The sequence below is a fragment of the Simochromis diagramma genome, unplaced genomic scaffold (genome assembly GCF_900408965.1).
Source record: "Simochromis diagramma unplaced genomic scaffold, fSimDia1.1 OVJJ01000293.1, whole genome shotgun sequence".
NCBI classification, from domain to species: Eukaryota; Metazoa; Chordata; class Actinopteri; order Cichliformes; family Cichlidae; genus Simochromis; species Simochromis diagramma.
In genome coordinates this window covers 20,513,324-20,530,016 of record NW_024386801.1, presented here as the reverse complement: position 1 = coordinate 20,530,016, position 16,693 = coordinate 20,513,324, and the positions used below count along the sequence as shown (strand labels likewise).

At 38.0% G+C, this 16,693-nt stretch overlaps 1 protein-coding gene across 3 annotated transcripts in view; it reads left to right on the top strand.

Moving 5' to 3' along the window:
- LOC120730232 (copine-8-like) overlaps nt 1–16,693 on the top strand; it is a 90,574-nt gene that overhangs the window by 53,467 nt on the left and 20,414 nt on the right. For 2 of the 3 annotated variants that reach the window (XM_040026474.1, XM_040026476.1), the window contains exons 7-11: nt 9,306–9,369; nt 10,638–10,741; nt 11,395–11,499; nt 13,581–13,622; nt 14,457–14,532. In XM_040026474.1, the coding sequence (XP_039882408.1) occupies nt 9,306–9,369; nt 10,638–10,741; nt 11,395–11,499; nt 13,581–13,622; nt 14,457–14,532 (391 nt within the window). Of the gene's footprint in view, nt 1–1,372; nt 2,977–9,305; nt 9,370–10,637; nt 10,742–11,394; nt 11,500–13,580; nt 13,623–14,456; nt 14,533–16,693 lie in introns of those variants that run through there. The other variant, XM_040026477.1, reaches the window with a different exon arrangement.

Here is a 16,693-nt window from a genome sequence, read left to right as displayed (position 1 = left end):
TACTCTAATCTGGGAGTCAATGGGTAGCTCAAAGAAGCTGTTAAAATTTTAGATCATGTAGGCGTGAACTGAAAAGCAGCATGTGATTTTAAGATTGCCATTGTTTGTCTTCGAAGTGAAGCAGTGGCATGAAAATGAGTAACGATGTTGATGAAAGCCTACGCTGCCTCCAACAGCCAAATGAGATGAACACTTTAACAGCAGTAGAGCTAATGACAGACTGCAAACATGCTGAGATGGTAAAAATCAAATATTGAAAAAGGACAGTTCACCCAAAGTGAATGTGTCAGTGATGAGCTCACACCTCCTTTTTGTAGAAGCCTTAACTGAACTTAAGACTTAAAGAATCTCATCAGAGATATTTTAAAATGAATGAATCTGTGATTTCATCCTCTCGGTCGCTAATTATAGCAGGAAAAAAAGCAGTGATTAGACCTGTAGTAGTTCATGTCAAATTTACGCTCGATGGGGTGTTTATGTTAGCTTGGAAGCATCCTCTAGTGCACAGGAAGTCTGTCCCCTGCTAGCATTTTTGACAGTTTCTCTCCAGTATCAGCTAGTACTGACAAAAATAAACATAAACAGTGGAGTAGTACATTCAGAGGAAGAACCGAGCTGTTAGCCTAACTGCCAACATGCCTTCCATACTGAACAGAATTACAATTATCATCACACAAGGTTTGACATTACACAATCACAATTCAATCATCAATTTCAAAAATTACTAACAAGTCTGGTTTGAAAACATTGTATTTTGAAGTAATGACTAATTGTCAAGGTTCCCAGCTTTTAATCGTACTAGTTGTAGTAGGAATTCATTATTCACCAGTAGATCAGCAGATTCAGGTTTATTTATCTCATAGGCATAAATTTGTTCACAACTGAAGATCTTTAAATGAAATGCATCTGTGAACTTCCTCCTCTCGTTTCTCTGTGAATTTCCCATTACGGCATGGCGCACTCGGTGCCTTGCTTGGAAGTTTAGGGGTTTTTTTTCGCTGTAAAAAGAAGTTTCTTCCCACGCACGATGGCCGGCTAATGTTTTGTCACTTTTTATGGAATCAAAAACTCAAACGTAAGGTCAGGTACTCCACGCTTTAAACGCTGCACGCTCATACTCTCTCCCGCACTCGATATATTATCCATTGTTGATCTGCACACAGCTGTTGTCATTAACGGCGCACTCGCTTACGTCACTGTCATGAGACATTCTCGCGAAAAAATCACGGTTTTAGTAACGCAGTAACGCAGCGTTCCTACGGGAAAGTAACGGTAATCAAATTACCGTTTTTGCAATAGTAATCCCTTACTTTACTCGTTACTTGAAAAAAGTAATCAGATTACAGTAACGCGTTACAAGTAACACGTTACTGCCCATCTCTGCTGCTCGGTATGTACCACTGGCAGATAGAGGAAGCTGCTGACATCTAGAAATTCTACCAGTGGCTGGACAAAGCTGAACTGAAGGCACTAATCATGGCAGCACAGGAACAAGCACAATATCCATAGAGGGAGGCGTCTATCGCACCAGGCAGGACTGCGGTTGCAGATTGTGTAAAGATGCACCCGAGACAATCCAGCACATAACAGCAGGGTGCAAGATACTAGCAGGCAGGACATACATGGAAAGCCATAACCAAGTGGCTGGCATAGTATACAGAAACACCTGTGCCGAGTATGGCCTGGAAGTCCCGAGTTCAAAATGGGAGATCCCCCAGTAGGGTGGTCAAGAGTGACCAAGCTAAGACCTTGTGGGACTTCCAGATACAGACATGCAAAATGGTCGTGGCTAACCAACCGGACATAGTAGTGATGGACAAGCAGAGGAAGACCGCCGTAGTGATAGATGTAGTGAGACCGAATGACAGCAACATCAGTAAGAAGGAACGTCACTACACACTGCTCCCCAGGCGCTGGATTGGTAGCTGCCCACTGTTTCACTGGGTGAATGGGCTAAATGCAGAGGACAAAGTATCCCACGCGTGGGACTATAAGGGGTTTGGAAGTAAAGTAAAAAATATATATATAATTTTTTTTTTATTAGAGAAACCCCTCAAACCTTTTCTCTCTGTACAGTGAATCTATAGCACCACAACTCCTAGCCTTAGACTTTCAATGGTGCAGCAGGCGGTGGGCTAGGGCTCCTCGCTAGTAGCACACATGTTAAGGAAAGGCCAGAGTGTTTTTGTCATCCCTTTTTGTTTTGAGACCTCGGCTGGGGGAGAAATATACTGATATATATCAGTATAATATATCTTTGGAGCAGCTTTCTGCCCACTGGACTCAACACGAGTCTCTTTGCACGGTGGGCTTAGATGTCAGTGTGCAAAATAAATGTGGATGGAGAAGAGAATGTGACATTTAATTTGAGTAATGTGTTTCTTTTTACCCTTCACTTTAAATCTGCTGGAGAAACAGCTTCAAATGAGATATTTCCAATGCAGGTGCAAATGCAACTTTGTTTACTTTGTTACTTAATTATTTTTGTTTTACCTATAGCTTTTTGTTTTCTGTTTTCCACGTGGCACTGCTGTGTGGTATCTCTGTATGATGGCTGTTTGTTCAGTCATGCTGAAGCCACAGCCAGTCACATAATCGGCTCAGCCTTGTTTGTTGCAGCTGAAAAAGATATTGCAATGATAAGTGGCAGGGTAAAATGGTACAAAATCCTATAATAAAGACTGAAATCACTGGATTTTGCAAGCTAAAAAATATAAGAGAATATGTTGTATTTTAGCCTATAAAATCACAAATTAATAATTAAATGTCTTGAATTAATATTAAACCATCTTTAAGGACAGATTTAGGAAAAAGGAACAAATGCAAAAGATGTATAAAGAAAATTGTAATGAATGTTCCTCTTTAACTCATAAACCTTCTTTTCCCTTGTTTAATGCAGGACTTCCTGGGCCAGGCCTTCTGCACACTGGGTGAAATTGTCGGCTCCCTGGGAAGCCGCTTAGAAAAACCTTTGACGTAAGTAGCACACACCACACAATGCACGCACAATGACCAACAGTCAGCACACTCTTGGAATATGATTTTTGCCATTTTAAAGTGATGGGCAAAAATATTTGTATTACATTACTCTAATCTGGGAGTCAATGGGTAGCTCAAAGAAGCTGTTAAAATTTTAGATCATGTAGGCGTGAACTGAAAAACAGCATGTGATTTTAAGATTGCCATTGTTTGTCTTCGAAGTGAAGCAGCGGCATGAAAATGAGTAACGATGTTGATGAAAGCCTACGCTGCCTCCAACAGCCAAATGAGATGAACACTTTAACAGCAGTAGAGCTAATGACAGACTGCAAACATGCTGAGATGGTAAAAATCAAATATTGAAAAAGGACAGTTCACCCAAAGTGAATGTGTCAGTGATGAGCTCACACCTCCTTTTTGTAGAAGCCTTAACTGAACTTAAGACTTAAAGAATCTCATCAGAGATATTTTAAAATGAATGAATCTGTGATTTCATCCTCTCGGTCGCTAATTATAGCAGGAAAAAAAGCAGTGATTAGACCTGTAGTAGTTCATGTCAAATTTACGCTCGATGGGGTGTTTATGTTAGCTTGGAAGCATCCTCTAGTGCACAGGAAGTCTGTCCCCTGCTTTTTGACAGTTTCTCTCCAGTATCAGCTAGTACTGACAAAAATAAACATAAACAGTGGAGTAGTACATTCAGAGGAAGAACCGAGCTGTTAGCCTAACTGCCAACATGCCTTCCATACTGAACAGAATTACAATTATCATCACACAAGGTTTGACATTACACAATCACAATTCAATCATCAATTTCAAAAATTACTAACAAGTCTGGTTTGAAAACATTGTATTTTGAAGTAATGACTAATTGTCAAGGTTCCCAGCTTTTTAATCGTACTAGTTGTAGTAGGATTCATTATTCACCAGTAGATCAGCAGATTCAGGTTTATTTATCTCATAGGCATAAATTTGTTCACAACTGATCAAACCTGTGAATTGGTTCAAATTACAGGTGAAAACAACTTTGGAAGATACAGAACTATGCAAAGGTTTTAGCTATTTGAGGTATTTATATTATTATTAATCACATAATGTAAAGTGTCCAAAGTATTAAAAATGGTTCTCTTTGCTGACGATACAAACATTTTTTGCTCTGGTGATGATCTGCAGAATTTATTGGAGGATATGACTAATGAAATAAGTAAAGTGAAGTTCTGGCTTGATAAAAATAAATTATCATTAAATTTGAATAAATCTAAACTTATGTTATTTGGAAATAGTAGTTTAAATACAAATGCAAAGATTCAAATAAATGGTGTTGATATTGAAAGAGTCAGTGAAAATAAATTTCTGGGGGTAATAATAGATGAAAAACTTAACTGGAGAGCTCACGTAAGATATATTCATTCCAAAGTATCACGAAGCATTGCAGTACTAAACAAGGCAAAACAGGTATTCGACAGAACATCACTTCATATTCTATACTGTTCACTGGTTTCACCATACTTAAGCTATTGTGCAGAGGTCTGGGGGAATAACTATAAAACATTACATTAAGGCTACATTAACATAACATTACATTCACTTTTTACTCTTCAAAAAAAAGCAATTCGAATCATCCACAATGCAGGTTATAGGGAACATACAAACTCACTATTTTTGCAGTCTGAAATATTGAAAATTGACGATATAGTGAAATTCCAAACAGCACAAATTCTATTCAAAGCAAAAAATAAAGAACTGCCAGGTAATATTCAGAGTATGTTTTTTTTTGAAAGAAGGAAGTTATAATTTAAGGGGTTTTTGTAACTTCAAAACAATGAAGGTACGTACTGCAAGAAAAGGCTTTTGTGTTTCTGTTCATGGAGTGAAACTATGGAACAGTCTGAATATGGAATTAAAGCAATGTCCAAACATAAAACTGTTCAAAAAGAGTTATAAAAATATGATCTTCTCGAACTATAAAGAAAAGGAAAATATTGAAATTAAGTGAATGTCTCTATTTAAAAACAAACAAACAAACAAACAAACAAAAAACTCATGATGTGATATTATAGTATATAGTATATCAGAAATCTGTTCGCTATTTTTATTACAAATTATATCAGTAAGGAAGCTGACTAAATATTAACTGATAATTTATGGCAAAGGGGTGGGATTAAATAAGTGTATACTTCTTCCCACTCCCTTTCAACATGTAAATTAATCAGAACGTTTTTTTTTTGTATGTAATTTGTATAGTATTTTTTTCTCTCTTATTTTCTTTTCTAAATGTACTTGTATATTGTTCACATGTTGAAATAAATTACCAATCAATCAATCAATCAATCAATCAATGGGTTTAGTGACAAGAAGAGCAAGTCCAGCAATTTCTTGGTTCAAATACAAATAATTTATCAGTATGTAGGGCAAAGGTCAGGAGAGAGGTACAACAGTGAGTATCCATAGCCATTTGTAAAACACGGTGGAGGCTCTGTCATGGTTTGAGACTGCAATTTATCCAGCTCTGTTGAGGAGCTCATCTACTATCACACTCTGCCAATCCAGTAAAAACCATACCTGGGTAGAAAAGTGCATAATGGAACACTATCATTCATATTGGGCCTCCTCGGATCTTGGACATCAACGTAGGATCGTCTTAACAGAATAAATGGAACAGAAGGCAGCTAACATCCAGAAAGAAGTTTAATTTTTTTTTCACGAAGAACAAAATACAATAATCAAATTGACTTCAGTGATGCACAGAATGCGTTTTAGTCTGCGACAATTTCAACTCCACGGGCACACTTTAAAAAAACATGGCAGTGGATTGTCAGACCTTTAGATGGAGTTGATCGGCTATCCAGATTTGTATCCAGATGTAAGTCTTAAATTAAATAGGGAAGTCAAAAGTACAGACATTTGCTAATATATTCTCATGAGTTTTGAATGCTTCATGGGTATTTAGAAAATCTAAAACAGTTCAAGGTTCTTTAAAAATATTCCATTAATAATACTTTAAATATAAACAAGGCTACTGCACGAATACAGCCCAATTTAAAATTACACAGAAGTGAGAGTTTTGTTTACTGCACGAAGGCTCCTCATAAATCATGGACCAAAGTTTCCTTGGAAAGCTTTCTTGTAAATTCTCCAAGAGGTCTTCAGACTTCTTTTTGGTTGTTAGCTGCATCCTGATATTATTGCAGCTTCAACCCACAGAGCAGAACTAAAGAACCTGTTTGTCTTGTTTTAATTTTCCACCAAAGACAGTGAGCCATCAGCTGTCCAACCATGGTCTGATCCCCATGTCCTCCAGTGGGTGTCCTTTTTGTGTGTGCATATGTGTGTGTTAGAGTGAGCGAAAGGGAGAAATTGAGTGAGCTGAAAGTAAGTGGCCATACTGGCATCTACATCCATTAGTGTGTGTCTCTCTCTGTCAGTGAGTGTGTGTCTGTGTGTGTCAGAATCAACGAGCGGTTGGAACTGAATGGGTTTCCTAAAGAATGATACACAAGAAATATGATGTAAGAATGTGTTGCTATCGCTAAGTTATGTAATCATCTCTGCCCGCAGTCATTCACTGTCTTTTAGATTTGTGATTGTGTGTGTTTATTTGTGTCTTTGTGCTTTCTTTCTAGCACCTACATGTTTTATTTGTAACTTTTTTAGGATTTGTGAAGATATTTTTAGATATTCGTCATTATTCTGCAATTGATATTTGCAAGTCTGGGCAACTGTGTGTGTGTGTGTGTGTGTATGTGTGGGTGTGTTACTTTGTTTGTGCTCCTTCCTAAGTTGAAAGCATTTCACTCCTGCTCAGTCGAGTGGCTCTGGATCATACAAATAAAAATAAAGCAGCAACAACAACAAAAATAGAAGAACAACTGTAAACCATAGACTGTATATGGATGATGGACTATTGTTTTGGACTACCACTTTGAACCCTTGAATGTGGCATTTTATTTGTTGTCATCTGGACTTCTGGATGCCAAAAGTGACAATATTTGGATGAGAATGTAAAGTTATCGGCTGAAGTTAGCTTACTTTGTTAGCAAGGTGTTACAGCCCTAGCAGGGCCTCCTCCTGAAAGTGCCTGTCTGGGCGTGTCCTTCAATCTCTTTTGCCTGAGGTGCCACCCTTTCTCTTTTACACAGCTGACTCACATCAGTAATTAAAGGGATTTAAGCTCAGGGACAGGTGAGCTCTGGGCCAGAGTGCCATGTGAATGGTTACAGCGAGTGAGCCGCTCTCTCTGCTGTTTGCAGCGAGTGAGCCGCTCTCTCTGCTGTTTGCAGCGAGTGAGCCGCTCTCTCTGCTGTTTGCAGCGAGTGAGCCGCTCTCTCTGCTGTTTGCAGCGAGTGAGCCGCTCTCTCTTTTTGACTTATGTTTTACTTTATTGACCAACGCTTGAGTTTTGTTTTTCCTTAAATGGTGAAATGCTGTCCGTCTCTTTTAGCTAAATATTAATAGAAACTTTAATAAAACTCTTCAATTTAACCATTTTGCCTCTGTCTCCTTTTTCTGACCCGGACACATTTTGTTACTTCCCCCCCCTCATCGCCTAGACCCCTTTTAGGTGAACGTAACACAAGGCACATCCAGCAACTGTATTGGTGTATGGCACAGATCCAGATACTTGGTAATTAAAGCTAACATAAATGTAATCATTGAAAAAGCTCAGCACAGATGTTTTGGAAAGCCAATTCCAAAAATGGAATACTGTGTAAACTGCAAATTTCATAAATCCATATTTTATTAATAACAGAACAGAAGTGAGAAAATGCACAATTTTTAAGAAGTATTTTTGGGGAATTCTTAGCCTTTATTATGATAGGAGAGTTGAGAGTGCAAAAGGAAAGCTGGGAGAGAGAGCAAGTGGAAGATGGAGAGAAAATGGCCCGGGGCGGATACAAACCCAGGTCTCTGCAATACCCTCACAGCATATGGGTCATTTGCTTAGTGACAACCAGAACATGTACCATTTTAAGAAAAATATTAGCTCATTTTGAATCTTTGTGTACTTAAGTTTGTAAAAACAGCACATGTTCACTAAACAGCCTCAATTTTGCAGCTTCTATATACAAATACACAGAAAAAAACTGCACTTTTTATTCAAAGTAAATGTTGAGTCAATCACCATATTGATGCTACATACCCTGGGTAATTTATGTGCCAGTTTCATCAAGATTGAATCAGTTTTTTAGGAGTGAAGGTGTTTAAGCTGTAGTTGCTTTATAGCATATAGCTTTATCAGTAAAGAACATAAGATTGAGGCTAATTTACACACGTGCAAGATACTGACTGTGAGCACTGAAGGGGATCACAGACTAAAATTCCATTTCAGTGACACTTGTGATGTCACGCACTGATGGTGTCAGGCTTCCTCTACAGTGTTTTGTACTCCATGATTTACGCACTGTGTTCTTCCACTGTTTCTCTCTGTGGCTCTGTCCATCTCTTTTTTGTTCTTTGTCTTCCATTCCATCTTTTGTCTACCATTTCTTCCATCTGGCCCCTTACTGAGCAATCTCTCCATGTACAGTGGCTTCATTTCACTGAAGCTTCCCTGTTCATCCAAAGATGCCTGTGAATCTCAGGCGATGGAGAAATTGTCAAAAACTTGCTTAGATCAGCCATAAATTTCTCAATTTTCTTATTTGTTTAAGGCGCTTTCTGGCATTACTGGACATTACTTAGCCAAAATAAATGATCTCTACCCTTCCTTACTCTGGAGCAGGCCCGGGGTCTGTGGCATTCATTTTGTCTATTTTTAGTGGTCAGTCTCCCTTGGCTTTATTGGCTGAATATTACGCTTCGCCTGCTCAGGATGCAAACAAACATTTCAGCTGAAATGTCACTGGATGTGGTTTGCATTACTTTGATGTTCTTTTCTGAAGGTTTTCATTCAGCATTAATTGATATTTATAAATGCAATCAGGCAGTGACTGCAAGAGAAAACATGAAGAGGAGAAATTAGATGCAGCGTCTCCTGAAATTCTCTCATTTTCAACATTTTGCTGAAACTCCTGATCAACCTTAAATATTATTATCATAAATATTTGCCCAAAACCCCAATCTGTGGTGAAAAGAAATGCCACAGGAAGATGAACAACCAAGAATTCACAATTTCAGATTAGAATGACAAAATGCAGTTTAAAATGTAATGAGTAGTATAGATATACTAAGAAAAAAACTAAGATGACAAATAATACTGTGAAGCACTAAATATAGTATGCATACAGTAATAGAACAGACATATACAGTGTAAGATAGATTACATTTAAAGCATTTACACTGGAATCAATGCGGTCAATTTCCTGTTTTGTTTTTCTTTTTTCTAGTGGAATCCCAGGAAAGAAATGTGGCACTATCATAGTGAGAGCAGAAGAAGTGAGCAACTGCAGGGTAAGAGTCTGTTTGGTTCACCTGTTGGCCATTTTGAAGTGGACTTTTCAGACTTTGAGATGCTGTGCTTTATTTATCTGTATTCTCTGGTTATTTTGTCTTCTTCAAGTAAAAATCACACAGATCGAACTAAAATTGTCCAACATTTTAATATTGTTTTCACACATAGAATACACGTATTCGTAAGCTTTACACACGACTTTGCACTATGGAGTTGGAAGGATAAAAAAGCATTTAATTTAATGTCAAATACCCCCATCTTAGTTAGAAAGGCGAGTTACTTGTGTCGTCAATATATTCATATATTTAACAATAACTTGTATAAATGAGAAACTGTGCTTCTCCCTCTGTGACACACATAATCCATTGTTGGTTAATTCACCTGCTTTTGATGCTAATGAAATGAAATCCCCCCCTAAAACTGGAATGCTTTTGCAGGTTTTGCAGGTGGCCACAGACCTTTGCTCTCTCCTGAATGGTGCTGAGCTGTGTGCACAATAAATGATGCTGGGACCTGATCCCATGCTCATGTAGTCAGTTTCTGACAATATAGCCAGAAACATGCACATGAGTAGTCTGCTGGAGGGCGTTTTGTAGGGCTCTGGCAGTGCTTCTCCTGTTTCTCCTCCCACAAAAGAGCAGACACTGGTCCTGCTGCATGGTACAGCCATGTCCAGCGCTCCCTGTGCCTATCTCCTAGTATCTCTTCCAAACTCTTGAGGCTGTTTTGGGAGATACAGCAGACCTTCTTGCAACAGTGCAAATGTGCAACCTGAATGTGCTGCAGGCATCATCTTGTGCTCCTAGTAGTGAATCTGTCCACCCAAGCATTCAGTTAATATAGAAAGCAGATATTTCTGAAGGGAAGTTCTCTGATATTCTGGGCTCAAGTCTTTTATTTGCTGACATTTTTGTACAACATCATACAGTCAGACCCATGTGTTAGCGTCAATCCTTTAAAACCAAAAAACCATTTTGCAGCAAACTGCTACAAAGATAAATTAATTATAAAAGTGACAGAGATGCCAGTTGACTGTGTAATAAAATCAACCAATTCAATTAATTAAATCAATTCACCAAACAAAAAGCCATGGGATCAAAAGGAAAATAACACAAAACAAATATATATAACACACATACACAAGTCTTCACCATCCTATTGACCAATATGAATACTTTTTGTATTAATAGCAGGTCATATTTTACGTCTTTAGAGCACTTCTGAGGCAGTGTGTCATGTTTGTTTTGGTCCCTTTCTTCCTCTTTAGGAGTCAGTGATGTTACAGTTTTGTGGGAACAAGCTGGATAAGAAGGATTTCTTCGGAAAATCAGATCCGTTTCTTGTGTTTTACCGCAGCAACGAGGACGGATCGTAAGTTGACAAGTGACTTCTTATTGATATCCAGTGATTACATACTCAGCTATTATACACATAAAAACACACATGCAAAAATTTCTGAACTACATATAGACTCCGAGCATGACGGTTAATGCTCTAAAAGCTTATACACGGAGGACGTACAGTAGGAGCTAAGCCGCCTGTGTGATGTTACATAATGCTTCCTGTTGTATGAGTGACTTTTGCCTTCCATTCAGAAGCCGTAGATGCAGAGGTGAGCGGAAATAATAGCACAGAGTTGACATGAGAAACATAAAGAGAGGATGGATGGATAAGACAGAGTTAAGTGAAAACTGCGTGTGGAGGTTGCAGTTTCTTTGCCCTGAAGATGCTTTTATTCAAGTCGACTTCAGCGTCTCGCACTTAACACATTTTCTTTTAGTGCAGCTGGGTATTTACTGATGCAGCCTAAATGTTCCGCCGCAGGGTTTAACAGCAGCAAGCCGTGGTTACAAAGAGCCAGTCCTGATCCCTTATAAAACAGAAACTGGAAGCTGTTTCTTCAGCTAAGGGTCAAGCTTCCTGAAACGCATTTTAAATTATGCTCTCCCTCAATGATAAGGAGAAGAAGCACTGAGGGCTTTGTTTTTGTTTTGTTTTTTTCTTTAACTTTGTATGTCTCGCAGGTACACCATCTGCCACAAAACAGAGGTGGTGAAGAATACTCTGGATCCAGTGTGGCAGGCTTTTAAAATTCCCGTCAGGGCGCTGTGTAATGGTGACTATGACAGGTATAGTAGGACACACAAGGGGATGCATGAATGTTTACAGTTAAATGGAGAGAATATTAATATACACAACAGGAACAGGAATATAGGTGGGCATATTTTTAAGCAGAGTTAAGCCAAGACATGTTTGGATTTGTTTGTGTTCTTATTGCGGCACAGATGGAGAAATTCTGGGTTAATAACTTTGTTTAAAATAATAATTTGGCTGATAACTCATGTATATGCTAATATTCCTTTTTGTGTGTCTAATTCTGTTTTGGTCTGAAAGTTAAAGGTTTTAGCTCTTTATCGTCCTTTGAATACTTAATAGGCACAGACTTACAAGACTTAGGTAAACTAGATGTTTGGGCGATGTTTAGGAGCTCCTTTGTATGGAAGCCCATTTCTGCTACTAAATTTTAAAAAAGTATCCATATCTCAAAATTTCAAGTTATCTTTCTCGTAATTTTGACTTAATAACTCGAAATTTTGATTTATTAACTCAAAATCTTGAGAAAAGTAACTCAAAATTTCGAGTTAGCGCTGCCAATCAGTAATCTATGTGGAATGCGCACTCAAAACTGGATCGCAACAAACTGGCGCTTTCGAGAGTACGTTTGCTGATAGCAAGGCCATGTGATTCAGCTAATAACACAAAGATTCCATCATTTGTGAAGCCACGATGAAAATAATTAGCAATTTGTGCATTCATGACTGGCTGTAATACTGGTAGCTTAGCTGTAGCATTTGTAGCTGAGGGCTTCAGCTTCCGGGTAACAAGGAAATGACATCAATCACGTAGATTACCGATTGGCAGCCCTAACTCGAAATTTTGAGCTATTAACTCAAAATTTTGACTTACTTTTCTCAAAACTTTGAGTCAATTTTTTTGACATTTTGAGTTAATATGTTATTAGCTCAAAATTTCAAGAAAATAACTCAAAATTTTGAGAAAGATAACTCAAAATTTCAATTTATGGATACTTTTTTTTAAAATTTAGTGGCAGAAACGGGCTTCCATACCTTTGAGATCCTTTTAAAAATTATTTAGTGATAAGTAGTAAGTAAGTAAAGTGCTTCCTTACTGTTAGCTTGCAGAAAGATGATGCATGCTAATGACAGAGTTTACTGTAGTTACCCAGGTTTTTACAATTTTAGTACAGTGTAACTCAGGTAGTGCGACAGGCCAGGAGTTAAACTAAAGAAAATGCTATAGAAGAGTTACAGAAATGACCAGGTTCTGACATGTTAGCATTAACATGAAGATCCAATCGGAAATAAAATTAGACAACTTGGATCTTCAGAAAGTCCTGACTGATACAGCTATAAGCCATTCTTTCAATTGTTTTAAAGGACTACAGTCAACAGATATGAGTGTCAAACTTTGTTTTTGCATGGATAATTTATTTTTAACCTCCTAGGACCTGGCATCCACATATGTGGACATCACATTTTGGGTTGTCTAGACCAAAATACTAAATTTTGCTCTACAAGTGCCTGATATCCTCGTACGAGGACATTATACTCCCACTGTTCTATCAAAATTTAAAATGAATTTGAGAAACAAAAATCAGGTAAAAAAAAAAAAAATCAGGTAATTCTTTGTTTTTACATTCATCAGGTCCCAATCAGCCCAAATAGCAAAGAGAAATTAAAAATGCATGCAATGAAAGAGTTGCCGTGCCATAAAAGAGCATGCATAAAAATATAACAGTAGAATGCAATACTGTTACAGTTAAATGCTTCAGAAATCGTTAGAACACACATTAAAACATTTAGAACACAGAGCTGTAATTAACATTTTAATTTTATTTTGTTGCAGAGTGCACTTTTTGTACAGGTGTCTATTTCTAAGGTGACAGCTACAGATTAAAGATTTGGAACCTAAACCTGGATACATTTAAACATTAAAGCTTACCAGGCCGTAGTTTTAGAAAGGAGATGTAGAAACTTCTTTAGTTTGTCTAGAGCTTCCTCTCTTTGCTGAGGACCTGTGCATTCCACAGACCAGTGGCCAGCTCTATAAACAGAAAAATAGTAAATCTGTGGTGCTGATTGATTTTTCTTAATGGGATTTCACTCAATCCACTTGTTTCTCTGCACAGGAGCATTAAGGTGGAGGTGTACGACTGGGACAGAGATGGAGGGTGAGAGAGCAATGCTTTCCTGCATGTTAAAGCTACAGTGTGTGGTGCAATGGTCCATGAATTTATGCAGTATCATTATTTAATGTATTAAAACTACATTCTAAAAAGAGAGATACCAGCGAGACTGTTATTGTGTGTTCTTAAAATCCAAAAAAGCTGCCCTGATAACATCAGAGCATATGTGCAAAGTAGGGAAGTGCTTTTGGGATTTTGCTAACAGACCACTCTCCAAAATGGATGTCCTTATACACACTCTTGTTTTTTACTGTTAAAGAGTAGACACTGCGGAAAAATATCTCAGCAGAGCCCTGCACGTGACAACACTCCCTTCTACTTCAAATATACAACACATTAATTATTAATATTTTCTGAACTGTCTCTCAATGGTTACCTTCATGGTGTCAGGCAGGGAATAAAGATCGTGTTTATCTTTTGAAGCAAGTGAATTCCCAGTACTCAGGGGCACAGTTTGCCCCTCCATTGTTCATTTCATACACAGTTTGTGACATTTCAAGGGCGTTTTGCCCTGAGCTCCTATTAATATCTGACCCTGAATTCCAACTCTGCTGATTATCTCTGTGAAATTACATAAATGGTTTCTACACCCACGCCTACAGTAACCAATGAGCTTCTCAGTGATAGTCCTGCTCCTTGAAGAAGACTTCAAATATTATGCACACTACAAACAAATTGATCCAATCTGTTATTCTCTAGCAGGCATTTGGACCATTCCTCTTGTCATTATTATTATTTTTACTTTTCCTGACACAGCTTTACTACAGTGTTTCCTGTTTTTAGCAATGGCCTAATGTGACTCTGTGTGTGTTCTTACAGCCACGATTTCATCGGAGAGTTCAGTACAAGCTACAGGGAAATGTCCAGAAGCCAGTCACAATTCCACGTCTATGAGGTGATAATCCAGCTCCTTTTCCCCACACCTTTCATAATATTAATTATTCATTATTCTCTCATCACGATATCTAATTCAATTCAATTCAGTTTTATTTATATAGCGCCAAATCACAACAACAGTCCCCTCAAGGCGCTTTATATTGTAAGGTAGACCCTACAATACATACATAGAGAGAAAAACCCAACAATGAGCAAGCACTTTGGCAACAATGGGAAGGAAAAACTCCCTTTTAACAGGAAGAAACCTCCAGCAGAACCAGGCTCAGGGAGGGGCGGCCATCTGCTGCAACCGGTTGGGGTGAGAGAAGGAAGACAGGATAGAAGATATGCTGTGGAAGAGAGACAGAGATCAATAACAAGCATGATTCAGTGCAGAGCGGTCTATTAACACATAGTGAGTGAGAAAGGTGTCTGAAGAAGAAACACTCAGTGCATCATGGGAATCCTCCAGCAGCCTACACCTATTGCAGAATAACTAAGGGAGGATTCAGGGTCACCTGATCCAGATATCTAACCAAAACATGAACCTTCAAACAGCTATTTGAGCTCGTAGAGCGGTGTTAACATATTATTAATGTGAGGGGTTTACAAAGCTTACGTGTCAACACTGTAAGGGTAATACTCTCTGATACACCCACTGAACGAGAATAAAACGTGCTTCAGAGACTGTTACCCACTGTTGCATGCCGTTGCACAATATTTAAATAAAACATGTCATTCAACCTGGAAACAGCAAAATGCTGTGCCCCATTTTCAAACTGAACATACCCGAGGCAAGTTGTTTTTAAAAAAATATCCTCACAAACATTTTAACTAGTCCATGCAGGAGATCGGGCATTTTTAACAAAGAGAATGCTTTGAAAAAAGTGGAAATAATTCAAACGCACGTAGTTTTTCACTTGAATATAGGACACATTGTGCAACTTCAAAGCATTTATAGCATAATCTCTGTACAACAGTTAGTATACAACAGAAGCTGCACAATAATTAGAGCAATACCAGGAGGACATGTGATCTGGAAAGCTTCTATGTTGTGGTCAGTCTACAAAAGATTAGAAAATTATTGTTGGATTCATTCACTTTTCACTGATTTAAAGTACACATTTTTCACGCTATATTTTCAAGTTGAAACCAACTGTGGTCACACAGTTTAAACAAATGATTTAGTTCATGCCATGCTCAGGACAGCTGTATTTTTCAACCTCAGTGCCATTAAGGTTTAATACTTTAAATTTGGTGCCATGACAAATAAAGTAAATACTTCGATCTAATAAAATTTTATAGGCTACAAAGCACTAAATAAAAAGAAACAGCTAAGTAATGACATCAAGTCATTAAATAAAAATAATTGACATTATCATGAAAAACTGGAATACTAGAGTAAAGAACTGCAGGTCTGTGGGGACTGAAGTGGGTCGGATGAGGCTCACTTCTATCTTTAATCACAGCATTGCTTCCGTACAGAAGAACATTTACAGTAGTTTTCCCCCACACACTGCAGCGTGAGCACAGGCTCAAAGTCAGGAAAAGTCATTTTTTCTGTGTAATGTGAACATAAGTTTTGTCTCTCTTCCTCCTGGGGCCAGAAAGCTAGATGAATAAAACCAGACAAACACATTCATCAGAGGCTGGAATCTGACTGATCTTACGCTCGTGGTTTGTCAGGATACGATGCATCACCTTGATCCGGTAGTTTATAATACCAGGTGCACATGTTCTGAGTTGCATATTTTACGTTATGTTTGAGTTTTGTCCGAGTCAACATTTTCTAGAGCCACCTTCGAGTGTCATTTCTCACCAGTGGGAGTGTATATTATCTTCCTATAGTTTTCAGCAGTTTTTGCCTGTCCCAAGGAGGTTTGTTTCAGGGTTCAAGGATATCTTTCTGCTTGATCGTGAGGTGGGGTTTAGAGCAAGTTAGAAGTGAATTTCTAGTCTGGATCCAACAATTTTGGCAAGAGTTCTTCAGCATTGCTTGATAGGACAAAATTGCTAATTTCACATCATATCTGAACGAGCAAATTGTAAAAAGAAAACAATGGTAGAAATAGTCTTTTCTATACAGTCTTGATTGCTCTTGTTATTTATTTGTAGCTCACATAATAATCTAAAATGTAAAAGACTCACTTTATTGTTGTGTTCATTTGTATTCCAAAGAC